General features: G+C 37.6%; 1 protein-coding gene across 1 annotated transcript; it reads right to left on the bottom strand.

Annotated features, from left to right (window-relative positions):
* Window positions 1–17: 17 nt before the first annotated feature.
* CWH43 (cell wall biogenesis 43 C-terminal homolog) lies at window positions 18–27,360 on the bottom strand. Its single transcript, XM_032686381.1, has 16 exons — window positions 27,229–27,360; window positions 26,148–26,339; window positions 22,305–22,425; window positions 22,013–22,167; window positions 20,476–20,677; window positions 19,426–19,514; window positions 17,261–17,515; window positions 14,378–14,503; window positions 12,133–12,212; window positions 11,076–11,181; window positions 8,207–8,342; window positions 6,879–7,028; window positions 4,468–4,612; window positions 3,823–3,884; window positions 2,627–2,782; window positions 18–1,085 (listed from the first exon to the last, which is right to left on the bottom strand). The coding sequence occupies exons 1-16, from the start codon at window positions 27,269–27,271 to the stop codon at window positions 998–1,000; spliced, it is 2,106 nt and encodes a 701-aa protein (XP_032542272.1). The 5' UTR covers window positions 27,272–27,360; the 3' UTR covers window positions 18–997.
* Between the last annotated feature and the right edge of the window lie 247 nt (window positions 27,361–27,607).

Here is a 27,607-nt window from a genome sequence, read left to right as displayed (position 1 = left end):
TTAGTCCTGTTAAAGTATAATGCTAACAAAGGAACAATGCTTTTTTTATTTGTTTGTTTTATTACAGTTCATTTTAAATAAAAGTTACAACTAACCCTTCGTTCTTCTCAGAAACCTTGTTATGTTGAGACAATTGTTTTTAATTCTTTGGCAGTGTGTTCAGGTAAGTGTCTCACAAAAATAACTATTCAGAGGTACTTTACTCTTCCCTTTGTAAAAGCATTGCAGAGTCTAATATCCAGCTAAAAAAATATGAAGTTTGTAAAAGTCACTGCCTTTTCTCCAGTATTATGAACATCAATCATTCGCAAATTGTTCTAATAAAACTCATTTAAGAATAAAATGTAGAATAGCAGCAGACGTAAACACTGTTTGAGAAAGTCAAAAATGCACACAATTCAAACACATACTTACAGCATATCTCCCAATTAAAAAAATGTCCTATTCCTATTTTGAAAACCTAAGGCCAAGCTTTTTATTGCCATAGCAGCAGGACTACAAATTGCAGCAAGTATCAACAGGTGACCTACACTACCACATTATTTTGCTTTGCCTCAGTCATCAAAAAGTGTGTAAGTCTGCTGAAATTCCTTGCCCATGACTGTCCCAGTGACTGTCCAGGAGAGGAAAGGGGTCATATCTGGACCTTAAAAAAGGGTGCATAGACACATTCAACTCTGAAACAGCAGGATATAGGATACCTTCACAAAAGTTGAAGATGTTACTGCCAAAGCAAGTTCCCACCCTTGCTTTGCTGCATACAAAGCAGGTGTCTGGCCCAGGTAGATACCAGTTTATCAAAATGCAGGCGTCTTCCCTCTCTCACAGTGATGGCAACTCATTAAAGAGAAGAGTCACCAACTGTTAGACAGACTTTCATAGTGTTATGCAGCATGGGAATTGCTCATCCTTAAACAACGTAGTCTTTTTTAGTGCCAGTTCAGCTTCAAGCAACAAGCCTTTCTTGCTCATCCCAACAGTACGTTATTTTCTCACTCTAATTTCCCTGTTTAAAATATTTAGGAGTGCTCATATGAAAGTGATGAATATGCTCATAATTATGTCCATCTTTATAAGATCCAAACCTAAAGAAAAATATTCAACAAAGCAAAATTATTACAACAATATTTACCCATGCAATTAAATCACACAATTACTACACTACTTCTGAATGTTGTAGACAGTTTATTTCAGAAACAGGACCCAATTCTACTTAAATGCAAGTCATAGTTTATGTATCCTCTCTCACTAGATGTCTTTGAATATAGTGGAGACATTTAATTACACTGATTGCATTAATGCCTTAGGCAGTCTATAATTGGAACCGCAGCTGACAAAGGTGAGTGGTGCATTTATCTACTTAAATCTCATGCTTTTTAAATTTTTAGTCCTGACTTCAGTGGAGATATAATTTAAACCTCCATAGTATCAAAATTGTCAACCGTGTTGTTAATATTGCACATCTTACTTCTGAAAATTATGGTGAAAATTGTAATTTTTCACACCATATTTAAATCTGAAAGATCTGACAACTGACTATTATGGTAGACAGATTTGCAAAAGTAAAATGGAATACGTATTCAAAATATCAGTGCTAAGTAACATTTAAGAGCAGTACCATTGTATTTCTAAAGAATTACAGTTAATTGGAAAAAGTTAAACTTATTCCTACAGGCTATATCTTTGCTGCTTACAAGCAGACATAAAAATAACTAGGACAATACTCTGTGCTGAAATTACCTGAGAAAAATCTGAATGTGAATCCTAACTTTAAGTAATGTGGCAAGATGTGCCTAACTTTAGGCAAGTTTCATCATGTGGAAAAGTCTGAGCAAACTCCCGTTTAAACAGGAAGCCAGTGACTGAGTGGTAAATAAAAAGGGAGTAAGCTCAACTGTTAGGTGTATATAAGAAAATAACATATCCTGTATTATGCATGTTAGGAGTAGTAAATATGGCATTGCTGGAAATAGATATTGCCACAGAGAGGCAATCTCAAACTTCATGACTCTTCCACTGATATTAATATTAGACTAAATACTTTCCTCCATATTTCTATTCTTTATGCAATACCAGTGGAAAAATGACAGCATTCTAGAAAAAAATAACTTTTTTACATAAAACTAGTAATTTTTATTTCTCAACACATGTAGCATACTGCCTCAGGCATCCTCTTTAATTTTTGCTCCAGTTATATGGTATATTTTAAAATGTTTATGCAAAGAGTATTTAATGTATATATTGCATTTTGTCTTCTAAGTAACAGTGTATTAAGACCCCAATCCTCTTAAGTCCTAAGAAATATGGGAGATCTTTCGTGATCTATAAAATGAGTCATCACATCACTTGGCAAAAACCCCTATCAAGCAATCTCAGAAATTAATTACTGGGGTAAATAAGCATTAATTTCAATATATGCTATGACACAGCAGATTGATTTTCCCAAGGTGCATGCCAAGTAAATAGAAAAAAAAATGGAATTACAAATCAGAAGTTCTTGCCTCCTAATCTTTTCAATTTGGTACTGATCAGTGCCCCCCAACTCAAGAAAAATTTTGTTTCTAGACTTCTGTTTTACAAGACGTCACATACACTATCGCCTTAATTTCTTATGAGATACACTGACCTGGGATTGAAATGGATATCCTTAGGAACTTGGCTGGGATCAGTGACAATTCTGTCATTGTCAGCATAGCTATCCACATGATGTGGGATTCTAAATTTGGCCATCTGGACTTCTGAATCACTTAAACCAGCATGAGATATGCGGGCATAACCCAGCCTATCAAATACGAGAAGAGTTAGTTTGAAGAAAAAACTCAAGGCAATTTCACCACATTCTTAATGCATCTATCTTTTTTTTTTTTCCAGGAGTTATTCTTTAACTTACCAGCATAATTTTCCATTTCTGTGAATCTCACCTTCAAAAAACTGAAAGTGCTCCATGAACACAATCCTAACACAATGCCACGAGTAGAAAAACTGAAAAAGCCTAAGTGTTTGAGAATAAGTTCTACAGCTAGAAACTTATTTTTAAAATTACAACTTCAGAATATAAGCTTACCAACTTCTTTCATTGAAGAGATTTTGATGTTCAAGAAAGAAACTCAAGCATCAATGGAATGAATAATAAGAAACATTAAGATTGCAAATGGGGGGGGGTTGTTACCCTGGTTTTTTGGTGTGTTTTTTTTATTCAATACTGTTAAGATAGCAATCAAGTTTACAGGTTTTATTCCTGTGAACCCTGCAGAATTTGCACAGTTTATTCAGAATAAGTTTAATTCCATTCTGGTACATACATCACCAAGAGAATGATTTACAAGCAATTTGGTTTTGAAAGATATGGAGTGCATAGGTCCCAAGAGAAAAGTGTTTCAATATAGGCTTACAAAGTTAAAGTTTCCACTAAACCCAGCATAAAGATTGGCTGGATTAGATCAGCATTTCGCTTCAAGAAACCCTACAATCATAGTTCAAAATGTCTAGCTTCTGTGTCACATACAAATTAGGGCTTAGCCTTCACATTTTAGAAGCTGCAAAGCCAGAGCTTTGGAAAAATATAGTTTTACATTACCAAAGCAGACTAGATCTGAAGACATTTTACACAGAAGGATGAAACCTGTAATACCGTCTTTGCAATTGTATTCAGAAATACACCAATTCATCCTGATACAGTGTTTCACATTACTTCATGATTGATCTGTCTATACATAATTGTTTAGGGATATAAGAGTCTTCCACAATCACCTACAGAAGAGTATAAAACTGATTAACATTAAGATATTTAAACCAATGAATAAATAATCTACTTTAGCATACCTTATTACTCCACGATACATAATATAGCTACACCATCTGTCACGATCTGTACTGTCAATATCCTAGAAGCGAAAGGGGAAAAAAAGTCAAACAAATAAGGCAAATTTTCCCTTGGATAGGTTTAAATCAATAACAGGACCAATGTGTAAACATGCTAAGAAAAATGTTTTGCCTAAAACATTGTAATAAGGTAGAAAGAAAAAAAACCCACTTTTAGACAAATCGCATAACTTTTTGACATCTACTAATAGAAAACCAAACACAGAGCTCAGTTTTAAAACAAAAGAATCACAGAATTAGAGGCTGAAAGGGTTGTCTGAAGGTCACCTAATCCTAACCCCGTGGTCAACGTAACTTCAAGCAGATTGCTCAGGACCTTATCCAGGTAATTTTTGAATATATCCAAGGATGGAGATTTTACAACTTCACCAGGCCCCTGTTCTAGTGCTTGACTACCCTGACTTTTTTTTTTTCCTTCTGTTATCTAAATGACATTTCCTTTGTGGCAACTACTGTCCATTGCCTCCTGTTCTTTATTTGAACATGTGCATATTTTCTTCTACGCCTATTTTCAAGTTATCAATTTAAAATATTATGCTATTTCCAATATATATTATCTCTAAAGATGCAGTATTTTTACATTACCTTGACATTTCCATTTTCTATTAATTCAGTATAATCTCTGGATCCAGGAGCTGAAGTGATGTACCCTAGAAATACAACTTGCTTAGAGCTAGTCTTCAATAGGTTTGAAACAGCTATTGCCTGGAGTTTTCTGTCCAAGTCCTCTCTGAAAGAAATGGAAAAGACTTTAACACATATACATTTTAGCTCTGAATCTTTGTGCTATAACATAGCAAGCCACAAATTAATCTGGTACCATTTTTTTGCTCAGTATTAGAGAGAATGAAAGTTTACAGCAAGCCTAGTGATTCAATGTTATTGTTACATTTTATAAAAGCCACATGATCATGGTAGATGTAATTAGGGTTCTCTTTCTAACCATTACAAGAACAACATATTCTATTACTGTTTTGTCTTTAATACTGATCTCATCACCAGGAAATGTGAATGTACGTGCTTTGGTTATCTGAGGCTTTGTCTCTGCTTGCACTTAAAATTTAACTGTGCACGGTATCATGCATAACAAAGAGCTCACATGCTAACAAAACTTTTATGATGGACAGATCATGGTAAATATAGTCTTAAAGTCTGGTTCACGTAATTTATGAAATATGACTTGAGCTACATCATCCCGTTAACTTTACTTAATTATATTTGGCAGGTATTCTCCATCTCTAATGAAATTTACACAACAGTTACAACATGACCAAAAATGATAGCATAGGTGGAGCCTGGTAAAATACTGCATTGAATTCCATTCCTTGTCCTTGGGTTTGTCATAAAATAACACAGACAGTTCTCTATGATTCTTCATATTTATAACCTTAAATAGTTGTGTAAATCATGTTGTGTTCTATGTTTTGGTAGGCTGGGCTAAATACCATTGAGAAAGGGAGCTGATTTTGGAATCTGTAAACCCAAGAGAAGACAAGAATTTTAGTGTGGCTATGCTTTCTAAACAATGATATTTCTGACTGAAGCAAATGCATTAGGGAGAAAGAGCACACAAACAGGAGACAAAAAAACCCCAAACATTTAAACAGAAACCTGACCTAGGTACATGAGAAATTGCCTGCTCAGCTAGTTGCTCTTTCCAGAATTACACCTCTTCAGAAGATGGGATCTTTTAAATGACACAGGCATGGTTATATTTCCACATTTTAAAAACAGTATTTAATAACATCCCTAGTTATCCAGTATTCTATAGTCTATGACATCCTAAGCAGTAGAAGAGAAAAAAAAAAGATTAAAACCAAGCAGTTGTGTGCAACATTTAATTACAAATTCATTCCCCTCAAAAACACAATCTAATTTGCACTCATTTCCCATATGTCTCCTCACATTTTCTCCTTCATCTTTATCTCATCTCTCTCTGAGGGGGGAATACAGTGCTATTTTCATCTGCTTTGACAAACTATTTCTCAGACAGGCAAGTCTAATCACCGGTGTGAGGCACAGAATGAAATTCCTTTCTAGAGTTCAAATCGGGAGTGATTCCTCACAACTATATTTGTTTAATAAATGGGAAATTTATAAAAAATTTGTAGGTTTGGAGCACAGTTTCTACACTGGAGAAGGAAATGGGATAAAGAGAATTCTTGCTGTTTTCTGAGCAGCTTCTTTGTGTTATTATATTCTGCACTCTATCCATAAATTTGCCTCTCTGTGAATTATAACAAATTTAAAAAAAAATTCCAAATTCTACTACATAGCCACAAACACACTAGATATTGCAGCAAATATAACAGAAAATACAGCTACATGGAGCATTCACAAAACTATCTCTTATTAATATTCGTTACACACAAGTAATCAAAATGTCGTTTTTCAAGAACTGAAATATATACCTTATTCTCTTCCATCACATATTTGAGTTATTGGTATAATTTTGCCTTTCCAAATCCAGAGATCAGACTTCATATTGCCACTTGCATATAGTCAGAAGGACACTGATGGGTATTTTTATTGCTGTTTCAACATTGTGCTTTCTTGGAAGTTTCAGATTCGTTACTTTTTGTTTTAATAAATATCATTTTTCCATTAAAACTATCTATCTGTAACTGCAACTATCTGTACTCATTGTGGAATATAGTAGATCTATTCCATATTCATAAAGTCAGAAGGATGCTATCCTGCACTGAGATGCACCTCTAGCCCTATCATTTGTTGTGACTTTATCTTTAGAATGATATCTTTAAATCCCTAATAATTCAGATAGTAGGCTCAGCTGAGTTTTGCATGACACATTTGTCCTGTTTAAAAAGTACTTCAAAATTTTAAACCAGTAGTTATGTCACAGTATTTCCTCAAGTGTGCCTTGCTAGAACCAGTATTACAGTAGCATATTTAGAGGGTACAAAAAAAATCCCAGAAATTCACAAATTACATTACATGACTTTGTACAATATATGTAAAAAAAATAAAATACACACTCTTCGTTTCCAAAGTGGGCGACAACAAAATCAATCAGTTTCCCTGTGAAGTTGACCGTCAGGGAAATGGCAGGTGCAATCTCTCCCTCTGGAGACGGAAGGAGGTGATGGGTTGATTTTACAATTGGATACTTTGATAGTGCCATAATCCTAAATGAGAAGAGGTGAAAAGTGACGTTTTGTAGTTCACAAGGATCACAGGTGTGAACTAAGCAGATAAATGTGAGCAGAAGACTAACAGTCACTGAACACAAACCATCAGACCAGAATATAAACCATCTCTAGTAGATTTTTCTGAATTTAGGTTTCCCTCTAAAATACTACTTGAGTACATGTCCAAAACTGTATTATCAATTTAATTCCTACACTAAGAAATATTCTGTATATATGAATTCTCACACTGAGCCTTTCACAATCTGTATTTCAGACAAAACAGAATTTTATACTACTAGAAATTCAAAGGTATTTTATCAGAATTAGAAGCAGAGAGAAATACATCTTCCAAGTATGAGATGTCTCATTTTTCAGCTTCTGTTTAGATATTTTGCATCAGGTTTTTGAAAATATTTCATGAATAAATTTCAGAGAATTATTTTTCTACCCCATTCTGCCTCACTGAAATAGACAGGCTCTGGAAGAGGAAAGTTACTAAATTCCCCTCACATATGGCAATAATTAAATAGCCATTGCAACATCACTAGAAAGTTCTATCTGCCACAGAGATCTATATATCCCCCTGAAAAAAAAGCCACATCGTAAGCAACTATTTTTCCAGAAGGCAAAGGTATTGAAAGATATGCAACTGGTAGTTGGTCAAGCATTAAAGTAAAATCAAACACAAAAAATCTGGTCAAACAGACGTGTCTTTCTATGCCCATTTCCCACTATAGAGTTCAACCTGGATTTAAGGAATTCAAGATTTCAAATACCTCCAGGTGCATTTACGTTTTCCAACTGCAATCACATGTTTAAGTCTGAAATATAAAGGTCTCATAGCCCAAAACAAAATAATTTGAAAAGGGAATCAGATACAGTACTTAGAATGACAAACTTCCAAATCTGTACAGGATGCCACTCTCTACTTCACCAAAACCAAAGTAGCTTACAGGAGCAGGCACCAAAACCTGACCATGTTTAACAATGAGAAAACTCCATCTGCATTACATTGTAACGCTAAGGAATCAAAGCCTGTTCCTAAAAGACAAGCTCCAACAAGTGATTATGGGGATTATTACTCCAACTATTCTTTGCTCACGTTCTAGCACAGTTAGTATTGGGCAGTGTATTTACATCTATTTACTGTCACTGTGAATGCAAAGATGACTCACCCCCAAGTGTGATCTCTTGTGCTTGGACCAAAATCTGTGTAAAATCCTAGTTTTTCTCCTAGCCACATTGTTGGATCATGGTTTCCAATGAATGGCTTAGAGGCATCACTTTCTATAATAGTGATAAAATCTGCTTCTAAAAAAGAAAGGGAAAAAATGAAAATATTTCCAAATTTATAACTGTTACCTATAAATGTGACTAAATGACTACATAATGTTGTAATTTCCCTTTTGATTACACAAGGGTGGACACAAGCCCTTCAGGAATCAGTCAGGGCAAACCAGTGTTCTCAAGAAAGTCATGCTCAAACTTTTGGCCACTGCAGGCCACACAACCTCTGATAAAGGCATACTTAGTGTCTGCTTGACACAGCTCCTCCCTGGTGCATAACTAGAGACACGAGACTGCACAGTAAAGCTGGCCTACACAGACCTCGTGTAGACCATTTCAAAAGCATTAGAGATACTGTGCGTACACTGATTAACAGCACAGTAGCGACTCTACTGCTTTCAGCGACGAACAAGCACTGCACAGCACATCTGCACTTACCTTCATCTAACAAATCCTTTTGTGCTCCAAAGGGTCCTGTGCAAGATGGAACTGGCTGTTATTGCCAAAGCAATTAATCAACCCTGAGCAAGCCAGCATTAGCCCCAAGGCCTGGTAACAGAAGGGTTCCCAGCTCCAATGAATTGCTGACCATTGGCAGCCACCTCATTTTCTCACGGCACTGTGGTCCCTCCTTGTTTACATGCAGAAGTGTGGTTTTGTCAAGGGAAAAGGACGGGTTCCCCTATATTTTAACTGCAGGATACAGGAAGAACTATGCAGTCTCTCCAGGAACCTAAGAAAGGCATCTAAGACCTGCCCATGCCTGAAGGAAGGTGGGAGTCTGCAAGCTGGCCATAGGATGCCTGAACCATTCAGGCTCAGCTTGAGCAGCAGGTCTGTACAGCTGCAGCAGAAAGTGTTCTCTTCTTGCTGCAATTATGCCCCCCTTGGAGTGTTCTCTTACTCCTGAAGGCAATCGAGTCACCACTTCATCCAAAACTCTTCTTCAAGGAATTTAGACCACTCCATCCAGCACCACCCTTGACACAGAAGACTTTTTGCTTTTGAAATGTCTTATTTAGCATTGTGAAAGCAATGCCAGCAGGGAAAATGGTAGCTCAGAGTACTTTTAAGTGGATTCCCAGGTTTTTGCATATATATCATTAGTATACATGCTGATCACAGAAACAGTAACTGAAACCATTAAGAAGGGTTGATGTTGTATCCCTTCAGGGCAGACAGAAGTTCCAGTCACAAAAGCCATTTCACATTGCATCTTCACTATGCCAACAGAGAGATGAGCCCAAGGAATGCATACCACCACACCTTTAAAGACAACTCCTATGCTGAAGCAGTTAGCCACTCTTCTATGGGGCTCAAAATCAGGAACTCTTTTTTAGAAAACAAATCTTTTAAGAATTTGAACCTTAACTCTAAATGTATTAATGAATGCATTTTCTGGAAATGTTAACATAGTATTTTATATAACAATATTCATATAACATAAAACTCTAGAATACTGTTTCCTGCAACCTGGAATTAAGATTTATTAATTTATATTTTGGAATTTGCTGCCTTTTTGACTTAACAGTAGGGTGTTGGGGTTTTTTACAAAAAATTACCTCAAAGAAATGCTCTGTGGACATAACCATATTTTTCTAATATTCATTAATTTAAACTGTGGTCACCAGAAATAAATGCATTCATTATAATTCATAAATAAACATGCAAAGATTAAATAAACACTCAGATAGGAACTATGGAATCACTAATGTACAAGATTACTCCAAATTTCAATTCATTTAATGTCTTGGTTGTTTTCTCACATCACTAGACAGCCTACATAGCTCAGCCCTCTGAACCTTTGGGTTCATGGGACAATGGAGTGAATGATGCTCGAATCAGTCTGTTCACTCTTCATTAACTCCTGGGCATCTGTGCCACAAAATCAAGCCTTGCACAGGAGCACCTGTCAGTGCCTTCCCACTGCTTGTGTCTGTCAAACCTGAGCTGCTCAGGAAAGTCCTGCAGTGCACTCACACCATAGGAGGAGCTGAGAAAACAAATGCTGGAATAGCAGCATTGACACTTCCTAATCTCCTGAGCTGCTTTAAATCTTAAACCCAGTCTACCCTATCTCACGGGTATCACAAAAAAAGGTAACACCTACAAGCACCACTGGCTGACTCCTTTCAATGCACTCTGCAGCAGCACTAATCTTGAGTCCATATTCTTAATTTCCTATAGCTAATTTTCCAACCAAAATCCTGTCCATGAGCAACAGGTTAGACATCCTTCTTTACTGTAAAATCATGAAAACTAAGCTACGACTGTTATCCTTCTTGTATACACTGCTCTGGTTCAGTGATGGAAACAGACTCGTTTATTTCTCCTCTATATTTGTTGCTTAGAGCATTTTAATTTCAGACACTTTCAGCATTATATAATGCTTCACATCTAAAAAAAACCAAAGCATTGTATTTTATCTAAAAGGATATTTATCATTATTTCATTTATTCAAAGAGTTTCTCTATAGACAAGTTACTCGTCAGCATTATGAGAAGAAAAATCCAAATAACAAACCAAGTGTTTTCTCAAACTAGAAACCTTTTTAAAACCACATTGAACAAGTTATCACCTCTGTAAATGGATTTTTAACAGAAGTGATTGTGTTGAAACAGCTCACCAATTCAGAAGAAAAACACTAAACACAGGATCTTGTGTTAATGCAAAAATGGACTCAGTTACCCAGCAGGTGTTCTTTCTCTTTAGATGAACCCTCTCAAATATAAATGAAGTGGAAAAAAAAATAGTTACCTGTCTGATTAAGCAAATTAGCTGATCCTTCCAAATTAGACCATCCTTCATTGTCATATGCAAACCTAAAAGGCCAGATCATAGCAGAGAAGTCCCGTTTTGGAACCTCAAAAAAATAAATTGAAAAAAGTCAAGTGCAATTTAACTTTCATGTATTATAGCTTTGCAGCCAACAACATTAGATACATGGTGCCATAAAAGACATGCAAGAAGAGAAGTTTTAACCAACATATTTTCCTAAAAAAGATGTCAGGATTACAAAAGAGTTAATCTGCTATTAACAAGTGGAGAAGAGTCATCATAATTAAAATGTATTTGCAAATAAATGAACATGAAAGAGACTATGGATTACTTTGTCTTTCTAAGAGTAACTACCCACTTTTTCCACACTATAAGAATCACAAACCTGAATTAATTCTAAAAAGAAAGCCAATTGTATATGTCTGCGTGCACGTGTTAATCTAACACTAAACTCTGCAAGCCTTAAGCATCTTGTTACGATCATGGCAATACATAATTTTTTGCCAGGTAGAAAACTGGAAACTTATGATTTTTATCCAGTTTCCATAACTACTCTAAGTCTAATCCAGATCAACCTACTTTTCAGAGAGCTTAAATTCAGAGTTATGCATATAAATATAGAAGTACAGAATTCCTTCATCTGGAAGGAACCTCAGAATGTTATGTGCTCAAACTTCCTGACATGAGATCAGGCTGCTAACAGCATTGTCAAGTCAAGTTTGAATACAACTAAAATAAATACATTTATAAAAGCAACGTTCAAATTTAACATATAAGGCAAGAATCTCTCATTTTTTCAGAATATTTTTTCCTTCGCAGCAGCACCTCAAATCTCCAAAGACCCAAGCACTTCCCATGTTCAACATGAATTTACAAATTAAATTTTTGCATTTTCATTTTTGTGTTAGTTTTTCTGATTACTTGGATACTGGTACAAAGACTTCTTCAGCACCAATTAACACACCTGAAGTATCACATGCTGTATATATTTTACTGCATATTTGAAAGTTCCCATTTTTGCAAACATACTACTCACCCCTTGGCCCAGTTTCTTTTGGTAAGTTTTATAACGTAAACCCAGTCCAAGCAAACCAACACCAACAAACAGCCACAAGACTTGAAATAGAAAAATACAAAAATTATGTTTTCAAAGCAAGAAAAAATAACATATAGTAGTTAGAACAGGGTACACTGTTACTCTAAGGTGTGCTATTTATAAGATGAGAAATGTGTACATTTAAATTTCTACATACGCCAGGGATAAAACCAGTCCAAGGTAGTGTACTGAAGAGTATCTAAATGCATAGAGAATATCTGTATGTGTGCAAATACACTTACATTCTCCAAAACACAACATGCTGAACAGATAAAATATATCAAAACTCTTTGGAATAGTTACGTAAAAACTGTGTCTGCTGAAGAATGTGCTACCAAAGATGAGTAAGAGGATCATGTAAACCTTTCAGTGTTTTCCTCTCTGTGTTGCAGGTATGCATTTGTAGTACATAATTTTTATTTTGTATTAATACAATGCATGGAATAAAATTTAGTTTATTTTGCAAGCCTTTATATGTCAAAAACGTGACTCCTGCCAGACTTCCAGAGTGATCATTTGTTTGACATGTTCCTGGAAAGGCACTTTGTCTTCGCAGAAAACATATTCAGAGTTTTCCCACTGCTCCGGTAGCCTTCCAAATAAATACAGTGGACACTTAAGAGCTCTCAGCATTTGGCACATTCTAATTTGATGATCACAGCCCTTCTCAGTTATTTCATTTATGCAATGGCATATGCTCTCTACAATGACTTCAGTAACTCCTGTTTATTCTTTCATATCTTTAAGCACTTATGAAATTACTGTAATGCAAGTTTTCTGGAACAATTTTGTGTAAAATTTAAATAAATATGATAATGGATTATGTCAGAAGAAAGGATATGCTGTTTAAATTAGGACATGTCAAGTAATTTCATACTCTGCAAGATGCAAAGGTGCTTAAAGGGGAAGCTGAGAAAAAATACAAGTCTGGGCACGATGAGGAAGTACAAGAGGTATTGTTGCAATGTCACCAGATTAGCTGAACAAGGGCTGTACTTTCTGACAAGGAGTATTTTGAAATATTCACTCACTTTTGTGAAATGTTTCTGAGCAGCAATATTCAAACCACTTGAACTGGTGTTCACATTGCCTCTGACACACAAACTCTCATGGGCCATATTCTTCTGGCCCCTGAGTATACAGGGTAAAATCCTCCATAAAGATTCCAGAAACAGCCCTGAAAAGTTGTGAAGTGCTATTGTCTCTGCTTTCTAAATGCAGCAAAATGTACACAAATGGCAAGTGATTTGATCCAAAGTCACAGAAGAAGAAAAGATGTGGAATTTTAACCTTCATCATCCTGATCTCTGTAGGGTTAGCATGCCCTAATATTTAGCAATTTTTTTCATTTACAAAACTTCACAATATTGACACATGTTTTTCCTTGGAAAAAACAAGCTAACAATGAAAACAAAAGCATCATTTATACGACTTCCTGAGGTTTAAAAGCCAAAAAGTAGTAAAACCTCAAACATTTGATTTTTTTTTTTCTCTTCAAAACCCAAGGAAAAGAAGCATACACACAATTGGAAAGCTGGGATCCCCAGGCATAGCTCACAGGCAAATGATGACAAGGATTTCCTGAGCATAGGCCTGGTCTTAACATGCAGCAAAGCATCAAGATTGTATTGTGATGTCAGCCTCAACAGGCTTTGCAGGACTGCCTCCTCACACAGGAGTGGTGTCACATTACAGAGCAGCTCTTGGGCCAGCCAAGTCCCCTCACACTGCCAGCCAGCTCACACAGCCTTAGGACGGCTGTCTCACCGAACTGCTTCAAAAACGACATAAAAAATGGGCCAAGAAATTATTCCTATCTTTTGTGTGCTCGTTGTAAATCCCAAGATCCAGAGAGGCCTCTTCCTCAACCACTAAAATAAAAGCGTAAATGCTGCTGAATCCAACCCATTTACACCTTTTGGTTTTTGCCTGGTTTTTGGTCTCAATTTAACACATTCCATCAGGAATAGCTTGTGTCATTTGTTATCACAGTGAGTCAGCTCCTGCGGTAGAATATGTCATCCTTAAACTGGAACCACGGCAATACCAACTACAAGTCTGTCTCTAAAACTAGAAAAAAACCCCACATCTCTAAAACATCTGAGCAAAAAGCTCCACAGTGTTACTCTTTTCCCTCAGATAATACCCCTACAGTCAGGGAAAAAGGAAGTAAATTTGTACTTACATAGTTTAATATAGTTTTTAGTCTTTTTGAATAGTGGCTTTTGATTGCTTTTCACTTCAAAGGTAGAGCTAAGGTCTTTCTTGGGTCCTGTTACAAAATCTAGCCCAATACATAACATGATAAAACCTATAAAAATATAAGTAATCAGTTTTTTCATAGAGCCTTAATACATTAAACATTGCTCATAAACACAACACTTATAAACTTCCAGCTTACAAGACAACAACCTTATGGCTCCAACAACAGAAGATTCAAAGCACAAACACAGATAACTGCCATACTAATGTAGCAATGCAGGACATATAAGATTATTGACAGCACTCTCAAGCAAAGACTGATTTGCAGTATAATTCCGGGGTATTATGTAAAAAGGCTAGCACAAGTTAGATAAATCATGCTAAAATCCTTCCAGGCCCTGTTGATGGATACAACTCCCAGCTCAGTCCACTGTTTTCAAAGTTTACTGAAATCAACCCGGACAAGAGCAATTAAGTTACACCCACATATTACAGAACCTTAAAATAACAGCTTTATGAAAAAAATACATTGTTGATTGTAGATACATTTTATCTACAAATTAACTGCTCTGTCACCAAGATACAAGTAACACATTTTTTGTATAAGAACTACAAAAGGAATTGCTCATCGATTTGTACTAAAACAGCGTAAGCGGATTGCAGCAGTTGGAAGGCCAATTTAACGTGGCAGCAACTTGTATTCTTGCACTCCAGGGCCAACAAAAACAGCTCTGCATTTTAGGAATAGACAACTAAACACACATGTAGATACATTTTAAAAACTAATAAACAACTTCATGCACTAACTGTTGCATTGCATTGGAAAGGTATCTTTTCAATAAGTAGTTCAGACTGTTAGTACAAGGTCTTTTCCCATTCCTTATGAGATAAAGGATCCAATTACCTTCAAAGAAAACATGGGAGGATAATGAATTGGGTAAGAGCTCTGCTGGAGAAGATATATGTCCTTAATATCTTTGGGGCACAGTTAATTGACTATAGAAGCAATGTTTTACTTCAGAGTTATAGCTGATGATGAAATTACTATTACTCAGTACTTTTTTATTGTCCTTACTTGTTACATTAGTTGTAGTGAAAGTCTGCAAACCAAGCTGGGTCTAGAGCAATGATGAAGGGGGCACACACAAACCTTCCTCAAAGGGAGACTGATTGACAGCCATTAAAGGAATCTGACCCTCAGCATTATATCACATCACAGTAAAGCAGCACAGAAATTTTGAATATAATGATCTTACTTCCATTGTCAGTTTTCCTGGTGCAGCTCCCTACCCAAACTGCAGCAAGAGAAAGGCAGGATATTGGACAGGAGGAGAAAGCAAGAAATAGCAATTGCACCTGAAAGAAACCAGAAGTATTAACCAGAAGCAGTTCGCCAGAAAGCCAAACTGTAAGGGTAGAAGCACAGCAACAAATATGTAGTCTCATGGTATAATTTGCAAATCTGTGATAAGCAATGGGATGGCATTAAAAAGACTGGATTCTCAGATGGAATTTAAACTCATGTAGTGTCATCAGCTGAGATGGGTTTAGTTCACAGATTTCATTTTACCAAAGAGAAAGTTAGGGCCATCTCTGTGTTACTACCTTGTGATCATGCCATGTAAATTAATCACAACTATATTTCAAAGGAAGCAACAGAGAGGGATTTTATATAAAAGCTTTCCTTGGTCACAGCATTACTCAAGAAAGCATTTGACACTCCTCTACCACATGCTTTCTTCATATAACTTCAAAGAATAAGATTTAATTAACTAAGATACTGTTTCTACAGACTCCCTAGAGTGGTTTGAGAACAAAGAAAATAACGCAATAATGGAACGGAACTCTCCTCCAAACATGACAAACTGAAATCCCTCATGTCATTGCTGTAATATAAGAAATGCTTATAGAGAGTAAGAAACTGGAGTGACAGAAAGTGGTTGCAAAAACAGTTATGAAATCTAAAACCAATGGAGCAACAAGTTAAGCATAGCATTCATTAATCCTTTCCAAACAAAATACAGGCTCATACGTCACATTTTAAAATGTGCCATGCAATTAGCTCAAGAGAATGTTTGGCATTGTTTAAATATAGTTAGTGAAATATTTTATTGAAACACTTTAGAACCTACTGATAAAATAATTCTGGAGACAAAACCAGGAAGGGCTGGTTTCATTTCCATCTCTCCACCCTCAACAAGTGACCATTTGGCTAAAGCCTTTATATTTGCTCAACTCGGTTGTTCCTTATTTGCAAATACCTGACAATTTTTTTTCTTCCTTTCCTGTTTGCATGTTTCTGACACTGCAGGCTCAATTTGATTCCTCCAAACATGCTCGTGTGTCCACAAAACGTAAGGTAGAGCCACGCAGAAAAGAACCTCAGGTCTCAAACGTAGATTAGCTAGATCAGCAGGATGATACACTTTGCTCTTCAGAGTAGGACTTCATAACGCACTGAATTATGTCACAGTCCCAGTAACTACATTGTTACCTGAGGTACCATACTGCTACTTTGGGTAGCTAGTATACAGGTGCATTCACAACCTGGATTGCAGTCAGGTTTTTAGGGTGACCAATCAACAGATCTCTGCCTCAGTTGCTTACTGAGTTATCAGACATTTTTTCACTTCATCATTTTCCTCCAGCTGAATTCCATTTTTTGTCCACATTTTAGACTATTTCTAACAGTAAAGAAACAAGTTGGGGGTTTTTTTGCATATCTCATTAATTTTTTCATTCTTACCATAGTAAATCTAACAGCAACTGAGCATTTGGAAAGACTCTTTATATGCTAGCTACATTTCATATGTCTGGCTGAGGCTAAAGCAAGTGTATTTGTATTTGTTTATAATTAGAAATGTACCTAAAAGAAGATGGGAGCTTTCTCTAATGTAAACTCCTCCGGGTACAAATTTATAAGCTGTACACCATACACAGAAGAATAATTCAAGAACATAGGCAAACATGGCTGTACTCATGGCTTTCCCAGGATGCAGACAGCTAGCAAAGCGTCCAGCTAGATGAGGCCACACAGACATAGTAAAGACAGCAAGAATGTTGCCTGCAACAGCAGCACTCCAGGTGTGTAAATAAAGAAGACCAGCTGAAGATGCCAAACCTGAGAAGGTATAGAAAAGAATATAGTAAGTCTCAGACATATTATCTGCCACATTCATTTTCACATTCTGTCTGGGAAAAAAATACAGTCTGGGAAATATAATTGTGCTTTGCAGCCATGAAAACTGCATCACTAGGATTTCACAATTGCCAAAGACAGTCTCTTACTTTTCCTAACATTCCATTTTTTTAAAGATTTCTTAGTCAGCTGAAAACAGTGCAGCAAAAAGACAGCAGAGAAACATCATCAAGAGCCAAAACCAAACACTTTTTCTTACATAGAGCTCTCCCAGCACAATAGAGGGATGATGCACTCTTTAAGACAGTATCAGGTTTGCCTATTATGAACCTCCTTTACCATAGTAAAGAATCAAATAGGTTAATATGAAGAGCAAACATATCTTTCCCTGATCTTTTTTCCTTGTAGATAACCATATAACAGGCAAGAAAACTATTAATCTTTTACTAACCCCAAGAGCTTTTATTTCCCACACTGTCTTTGATTTGGGGATTCAACCCCAAAGCGAATATTAACAACCACACAAGCTCTCTATAACAGGACAATTTCATTTTCAAATGTTACTGCAGGAAAGAGTGTTTCACAGTCTCATAGCAGATGTATAGAAATGCTTTTAATATTTTATTTATACATCAAGGCTCTGAGCATTTTAAAATAAAATGGCTGAATCAACTAAGGAACCATTCTGTACTTGTTTTAAATTAGCAGTGTGTGTACATTAAAAAACAGATGCTCATACATTATAATCTGCACACACATTTCTTAAAACTAACACCTACGCCAGAAGGTAAATTGCCCAAAGGGACAACTGATGGTTTAAGCACTGGCAACTCTTGTGCCTTCAATGTGACACTCCTAATATTTGGTATTTTATTTTGATTCCTGACTAGGAGAAACTCAGTTTATACTAAATTTCTTGTCTTCAAGGTTGTGGAAAATGACTTGAAAATGCACTCTTAAGTGCTCCAAAACAGAAGGTGAATGAGAAAAAAAAACCCTCATAATTTCCTTTGGTCCCCATATTTTGTATTCCTAATTTATGATCAAACATCTGTAGGAAGACCTGCTGTGTTTTCTTTATATAAAGATCTAAAGGTCAAAACCAGAAGCAGATTTAGAGGTTTATTAGACAGCATTTATACCACTATATTTTACTCAGATGGGATGACAGATTAAACTAAGCAGCATCTATCCATCCATGCTGAGACAGCATGAAAAACACACCTCTCCATAGTTCAGGAGCAGAATTATTTTCATCTCCTCCTACTTGCTCCACAGCATAGCTATACCTTTCTCCTGAAAACGGATGCCCAGATCCAGTACTTGAATCCCACTTCCCACCACCTAAGACCCACTGTATGCAGACTGATTTACAAACATATTGCTCCAGCAGTAGCCTGCTTTGATGTTCATATTATTTTATTGTCTGGAGATCTTGAAAACTAAGGAGACAGGAGGCAAGCTTGCCTCCAGATGAAATGCACATTAAATTACAAGTTATTTTGCCTCCTGTAGAATTAAGAGGTTTGTGTCACCTTAACCCCATAACCCCACATGTAGCCTTATCATAGAATGACTAATGTTGGAAAAGACCTCTAAGATCATCAAGTCCAATGTGTTATACAACGCAGATGGTCAAAACTGAGATGTTGCTCAAGGGAACAGAACCTCAACAGGGGCTTCTGCAGAGAGTAACACTGCTCTGCAATGGCCTGGAGATTTGGCCTATAGTCCTTAGTCAACTGGTCAGACATATGTATACTACAGTCAGTGACAGAGAAAAGGAGGCTTTAATTAGCCACACTTTTCTGAGACGTGGTGTAAGGTCAGAGGACTTGAGTAAAAGAAATAAAGTAACAGAAACAAAAATTCTGCTCAGGATTTGCACCTACCTATGAGAAACCAGGCAAAACTGATGACAGAAGACCAGCTCCAAAATGAAAGCATCAGTCCCTGAGCCAAGCCCAACAGAACTGTACCTCTAATACAACAATAATGAAAAAGAAATCATACATTAATACAATTTTATAAACATCTGGCACTCAAAAAGAAACTTCTAAACATACAGGCAAGGATGTTTGGTAATATTTTATAATCCTTTTACTTTAGAGCTTAATTTGAGCACAAAATACCTTTACTTCACACCCTGCTATATTTTCTTCCCTCTGTAAAAAACCTCCAGTTGAAAATAATGGCAGTTTATTGTAAGGTATAAGTGAGCTATGCTCAGGACCAGAAGCAGCCCACTGATAATCCTGGGAATAAAAGCCAAAAACAACTCAGAGAAAATGAGAGGGAGGAATCCACTACAAAAAGTAGCATTTTCTTCACATCAAATCGGGGATCCTAGAGCATCTAACATTGTTATCAGTCTTGGGTAGCTCTTTTGTATACCAACTCCAAATTATAAACTCTTTCACCTGCCATTCCATATAATGGACTCAGAATAACTTATCTGGTCTCTTCCTAGGTTTTGGAACCCAAGTGAATGACACACAGCATCAAGACTACAAACCTCTACAGAAGTATATCTTTTAATATTGCACACAGTTTATTTATGTGCATACATCTCTGATCATCTCCCATCTGCAGACAACTGTTAGACTAATTACTGCCTATAATAGATAGACTGCATTCATAAGTCCTTGAATCTCAATCCTAATCTAAATATTGTTTTGCAGTGTGGCAAATCAAGATTTTATTGCTGAAAAAAAAAAATTCTGTATTAGAAAATTTTAAGATTTCATGGTCTAGACACAATTCTCAGAGCCATCTGAAAGCTAGAATAAATCTACAAGTCCTCTGTGTGAATTATCTTGTATCCACTTTTTTCTATTTAAATTATTATACCATCATCTGGTTGAGTTTTAATTCATCCTCCACTATAGCACTGGTTTTTGAGAACTGTTTTGTTTAAATAATAATAATAAAAATCCACTTACCCATGTGGATTAGGATCTGGACCTGTATGTGGATGTCCACTTACTGCCCATCTAGAAATTAATGAGACCTCCCCAAATATCCACAGGGTGAGGAACATGAGGCTGCCAAAAGCAACCCCAGACAAAAGCCAATAAGGATGGGAAGCAGTCTCTCTAACTGCATTACCAGTTTTGTTTGCTTCTTGTTTCCTTCTGTCTCCACCTAGAATAAGCATAGAAATGCAGCTAAGCAAACTGTCAAATTCCATTAGCAAGAGTTACTGAGAAAAAGAAATAGCCAAGATCACAAAATTACCAGAATAAATTACAGACACAAAAGCTAACTTATCTGATCATTCATGGAAATTGATAACACACACAAAAAAAATTCAAAGTCTCTAGTAACAATCCTAGGTCTGCCAGGAAAAGCTACTCACAGTAAGTGTACAAAAATGGCAAACTGCCCATTTGATTATTCTTCATAATACTGGAATTTAAATAATTAAATTGGCTTTGAAAATCAGCAGAAAAGTTATTGGAATTTGTTCAGAGGATTCCATTCTCTGAAACTCTAAGCTCTGATAAGAACAAAACCCGACACTTCCAAATAAGCCAGAACTAAACTCCCTTCCTTCTCCTTTTTCCAGGCACTGTAGATCCTCTCTCATCTAAGGAGAAAGCAACACCTTTAATTGCATAGACATATCACTTTGTCATCCATAAAGGAGACATATTTCCTTCCTAATCTCTTGCAGTAGACTCCCTTTCTAAATTCTGATGAAAGTTCAGGCTTAATTTATGTTATGTAATGCAAGTCTACAAACAATATGCATGACGATAATTTATACCCACTTACACATAGATAAGGTTTTATCTTTCAATTAATTCATTCAGGTTATACTGAGAAGGAAGGAGCTTCTGAGGATTTAACATGAGCTGCCTTAACTAACCAATTTAACTAACCTCGCTGTCTTCCTTGGCAATACCACCTTCACAGTTTTTAAGTGAGCTTAGCCTATGCCAGCCCCTACTACTGTGTACTCTCTCCAAACACTTCAAGAACTCGGGCAAATTTTGACCAGGACAACTTGTCCTCTCTTCCAATACTTTCTGTTTATTTTGACACATCAGCTGTTCCCCAGCTTTGTCCTGTCTCCCCTTCTCTGTCAAAAGATATGCATTGGCAGAGAAATTCAAAGTGCAGACTGAATTAAGAAAATAAGAGAAATACCACAGATGTTTCATGACGGAATGACAATGACCATTCTGCTTTTATTGGTCTAGCTTATGCCTTTGTTTGTGTTACTGTCACATTATTGACACTGCAATTAATCCACAGTTCCAACACCAACTTACTACAGCTTGTATGAATTGTGATACCAGTTCTGACATGTTAGGGGTAGATGGAAGTACCCCATGGCTTCTAAAGCTCATGCATCAGGTTTAAAAACAGACTCTATACTGGGGAAAAAAATCAACGAATCAAAACCCAGTGGCACATAGATAAGTATACTTTAGGATGTTTTCATAGCTGCCATCTTTGTTGTAACATGCTTACCTGAATAAATTCGCTCCACTGCTGCTATAAAACCTATTATCATAATGACAGTATTGGCAACCTGTGAGCTCCAGACTGGGTTTAATGATGTGTACCAGATGCGAAGAACAAGGAGCATTATCTTGCCTAGCATGAAGCCCCATATCCTGATGAACCTGTAAGAATCAGCTTTTGAAATAGTAAGGCATTCAGGGAAAAGAAAAAATCTTAACTTCTAGGGGACAAAAAAGAAAGAAAACATCTTTTAATACAAGGAAATGTCATTTCCAGACTCATCAGAATAAGAAAATACCTTTGTAAACTGTTTCCTGACCACCACGTTACTGTTTGAACCAGCAATGAAGAAGAAACACCAACAGCCAAGATGAATAGTCTAATTGAAGCATTTGGTGCCTGGTATGATGCTAAGCTTCCTACAAAGAAACACACGCAGACAGAGATTGTTTTAAGGGGCAGTAGAGATCAGGTAATACAGATTTCCTGTGCATTAGTTCAACCTTGTCTGTAATTTGAACAGCTACACCATTCATATGAAAACACATGACATTACCCATTTTTAAACAAAGCAAAGAAATGTAGGTAGGGATAGCAAGTGAGTATATATGACTTTATAGCAGTTATCATTTTCAAGAAAAAAGATAAATGAAGCAATTATCCAACAGTGCAGTGATTGTCTTAATTTAAGTACTTATGGTGATTGATTCCATAAATAGGATATATGGATAAAATACCTAAGCATACAGATACTCCTCAATTATGCACTTACATAACTCAAAAGCCATAAAGTTTTATGTATGGTGACTACTCCTTTCTAAAAAGGATACGGCTTTTGCCACAGTGCACTTTTAAAATAAGTGCACTTATAAAAGTAAGTACACTGTGGCAAAAGCCATATTCTTTATTAGACGGGAGCAGTCACCACACGTTCTCAGGGATTAGTAGGTGTGAACAAGGCTTTCTCTGGCCCAGTATTTGATCTCAGAGTTGTCACCAACAGCCTGTGTCATCTTATTACTGGAAACTGTCACTCTCCCAGTCACTGAAAGAGAGCATGCACACACATCTCCGCCAGTTCCCACAGCACAGTGACCTCACCTTATCAGCAGTTTTAGATTCTGCTAGCAGGTTTCCAATTAAAGTGACTATAGATCACATACATTCTCATAATCTCACTCAGTGTGGCAAAATCTGGCCCAGGACCAACATCAAACATCAGGAGAAGCAACATTGTTATGCTACAAGCCATTTGCTAAATGAGTATGAGTCAAACTTGAAGAGATGTTAAGCAAGTAAGGTCAGAAATAAAGCTGCAGATTCTGGCAACACATGCTAGGAATCCTCCAACTGTCTACCTGCTCATTCGGCTCACAGTAAAAGATACGAAGCTTAGCACCAAGATGATAAAATGAAATCAGTGTGTAGCGAAGATGTACTTGTGTGAACTTCAGCAGAGGTTGCATGTACAATGCACACAGATTTCTGTCGCTAAATCGTACTGGCAACCCATAAACCTGCCTCTTAAATCTTTCATCACTTACACTCCCCTGATTAAAGCTAGCATGAGTTTGCCAATTTACAACAGACACACCTTCTGTTGCTGAGCAAGTATACCCAAAACTTAAATATATCTGTCCAAACACCCAAATTTACTATGTGTTGTCTGAAGACACAGATTCAAATAGACACTACCAGGGGTAGTTGGTTGCTGTTTGTTTTTAAATAGAACACAAAATCAAGTACTACGGAATCAAAATTTTCAGAGAAAATAAAGCCTCCTGAAAAGGCAAAAGGAAACAAACAAACAAAAAAAAAACAAACATGCCCCTAAATATGGTTTTAGCTAAGTATGAAGAATTTTCAGATTTTTTGATTGTGAAATTTAGGACTGAGTATTTCCAGTGGAATGGGGTGGAGCATGCGTGGGGTAGATTGTGCTGCCTGATTGTTCAACAAGCCCCAGAGGAAGGCCATAGCCTTTCTGAGGAGGAAAAAAAAGATCAAAAAGAGAATGAAGTGTCTAGGTATGAAGGAGGGAAAAAAAGCAGGAAGAACTGAGAAACAGGAGAAACAGCAGCACAGTGTGATGGGACAGAACTAACATAAAAGACAAAATGAAGTGATGAGAACTAAGTAAAAAGATATATATGGAAAGTCCCAAAGCCCAGTGCTGCCTGTGCAAGGGCATCTGGCTAACTTAAGAACCTGCAGCATGGAGGCAAGTAGAGTGAGGGTTACCACTGGCTGCTAAACTCCTTGATGGAAACAAAGAGAGTGAGGAACACGCTCTTACATTTTCCCCAAATGCTAATGCTCACTGTAGGGCAACAGGTAAAGAGAATGCAGAGTATATACAATAGAGCTGGGAGAGAATATGGTGTAGACTTGCAAAAGGGTGGACAATATTCAGAGTGTTTAAGAGGTGAAAATAGCAGGGGGATATGGTCACTGAGGGGACAGTTCCTGTTCAGGCAAGAATGAAGGAGAGATGAAATTTGCATACAGCAACACTCAGGTTATCCCTGGCTGAGGATGAGCACAGCTTTTGTCTCCCTCCTCTGAGTTTTTCTATGACCAGCTCCATTAAGACATTTCTGCCCCAGATTACTACTGAATGAGCTAACTTTTTATTTGGAGTTAATACTTTCAGGAGCTTCTGATGCAGGTGAAGCAACAGGCATGAACCAACAGACTTCACACACCATTATAAGCCTGTTACTGCTCTTTACTTAGCAGAACAAAAATTACACTCTTTTAGGTGATTTCCATCTCTTTTGGTAGAGTGAACCACTAAACACAGTAAGGTCATCTGAAGGACTAATCTTAAATAAACATGGCAAATTTTGGGTCACTATGACATCTGAAGGGATGCAGGATGCAATTTTAAATGCTTCCACTCATTACTAGTTTTTAAATTAGAAAATCTTGCAGAAAAAGATATACTGAGCACTGCTGCAGGAAGCTGAAGTAGAAAATTCTGCTCACTTAAAAGCTTATTACAGGGAAAAAAAGGTATTAGGATGGATAAAATGGGAAGAGTAGGAAAAGAAAAGAACATGGTAAGACTATTCTTCAGCTAAACCAATGACACCAACAAACTGGCTTCAGTTCCAGTATCTTTCTAGAGATAAAGAACAAGAATTCTTTTCAAAAAATATGCAGAGAAAGTAAATAAGATGATCTTATTCTGTTTTCTAACAGTAAAAGAGGAAAACTATAAGGAAAATTGTTCCCTGATTATCATTTTAGATTAACAAACGAGGAGCCAGGAACTGAAACACATCACTCAGCAGCAGTATTTTCATCTCTACGCAGGGTGGAGACCCTTGTCTCCCCTGAGTTCATCCAGGTGTTGCAAATTAGTTAGCAATAACTTGCTTCTGAATGCGGGTGTAGGTGACAAACCTTCTCCCAACAAATTTTCAGAAAATCAACAAAAGGTAAGATTTGCACCAGTTAGCTGAAGACCAAAGCATGAATCCCAGCAAATCTTCATTTTAGGAGGAGCGTGTGGGATGGGTAGCAGGGCAGCTTTTTCCTGAATTTACGCTCAGACTTTTTTCCTGTGCAACTGACAATATAAGTCATTTCACATTTAGGATGACCCCATTATAACCCCATCAATATACTGCAGGCATCTACATAGATTTAATTTAAAAATCTGTTCTTGGAAGAAAAAAACCGCCTCAGAAACTAAGTCTACCAAAAAGAATGTTTCATTCATAGCAGATTGCTTTTATAATAGCCTCAAGATGATGTCTCATCCCTACCCATCGTCACAGACACAGAACTGCTGTACAAAAAAACACCTGCTCTGCTGATCTCTATGTGATACTGAAAACATCTTTCCTATTGGGTGTGACTTGTACTAATTTAAAAGCTTCTAGAGGTAGAAGTGAAAGGAGATTTTTCTTTAATTATGCAGCAACCCAACACAATGGCTGTAAGCAATATTCCTCTAAATATAGCTAAAAGCTTGAGAGAAAAAAATCCCAACAAAACATGAGTATGGGGAGAGTGAGAACTTCTTATTGCTGTCTCTTTTTGTAATCATTTGAATTTTAAGGTAATTTAAAAGGTTTGTTCTTATGCCTTGATAACAAGATGGAATCTATAACTCACTACAGTGCATACTTACCAACCATAGTCAATCTCAGAAAGACTAAGACGTACTTATTGTTAGCCAACCTCCAAAAAGGGCCAATTATCAAGAACATTGGAGAAAAGAAAGCAACGGCAAAAACTTCTAGGCCCGTGAGTGCCAGTGTCTGAAGGGGGAAGTAGTAGATCATCGGTGGAAGTGCATGGTAAAGAGACCAAGAAATGTAGCCTAAAAACAAACAAACAAACAAACAACAACAACAACAAAAAAGGAAAATCCCATCATGTGTTTTGAACAGCAAGGTTTCCTGGAGATTACTTAAAAACTATGATTTTGTACTTCCACATGTAGACTATCAAACATATTGGGAAGTAATTCAACAACAGCCACTTTCTGTGAAGAAATATTTGCTATTTCAAGTTAAACAAACACATTTTCCCAGGAAATAAACCGATGAGAATAAAATAGTTCTTCCCCCGTTTAGACAGTAGTTCCTACTTTGATCCTCAGTGAAGGAGTGGTCAGCCTCGGAAAGGGTTACTGTTCAGGGCGACCAATGCTGCCTAAATGAGCAGTCCACCCACAGCCTCAGGGCTCCTCAAAGGCAGATTGGTGGCTAGAGGAATTTTTCTAGTAAAACGGTGTGGTGGTCTCTCCCGGAGACACCTTATCCAGGCACGCCAGCACTGCGCTATGAGTTTCCACACGCTTTGCAGGAGATGCAGGGAGCAGCCGAGCCGCAGCCCGAAGGGTGTCGGGGTCTGCCCTGAGCGCCCTATCTTGCTCAGGACAGCACAGCACCGGCTCTGCAACACCTGCACAACAGTTGGCCGAGGACAGCAATAAATCCTAGGCTGATCCAAGAGACAAAAGGCATTCCATCACTAGAGGAAAAAAAGAACCCTAAGAAGAACACTCAGCAGCGACCACTGTTCGCTCATTTCTAGCGGAGGAGCGTTTCACGGCGACACCCCGCCACGGTCGGTGACTCCCGCGGCACCGCGCCGGGACTGCCCCGCTACGGCCGCCGGCCAGTCCGGGCAGAGCCCCCCCCACCCGTGCCCTCAACCTCGGCCCCTCGCCCCCAGCCCCGCGGGGAGGCACCGCCGCCACCTACCCAGGAGACTCTCCGACAGAATGGCCTTCCACAGGGGAAACATCGCGGCGTTTCTCGGCTCGGCGGAGGCTTCCTCCCTCTTCCCGGGAGCCCAGTCCCGAGTGCCCAGGAGGGCGCGGCGCCGCCGCCCGTCCCGTCCCGCCTCGGGGAGCCGCGTCCCCGCGGCGGGGGCGGGCAGCCCGCACGGCCGGAGCTTGTTCTTCACAGCCCCGCCACGCGGAACGGCGAGGAGGTCTCGCCCCTTCGCTGACCTGTCAGCAAAGGAGCACTTGTCCACCGAACAGTCACTCCAGCAAGGAGAATAAAAGCAAAAGGTTGTCATCCCACGGGCTGATGGGGAAAAGAGGAGCTGACCCACTTGCTGCTTGTATAAATGCTT

Source organism: Chiroxiphia lanceolata, chromosome 4 (assembly GCF_009829145.1).
Source record: "Chiroxiphia lanceolata isolate bChiLan1 chromosome 4, bChiLan1.pri, whole genome shotgun sequence".
In the NCBI taxonomy this organism is placed as follows: domain Eukaryota; kingdom Metazoa; phylum Chordata; class Aves; order Passeriformes; family Pipridae; genus Chiroxiphia; species Chiroxiphia lanceolata.
This window is presented reverse-complemented; position numbering and strand designations above follow the sequence as displayed.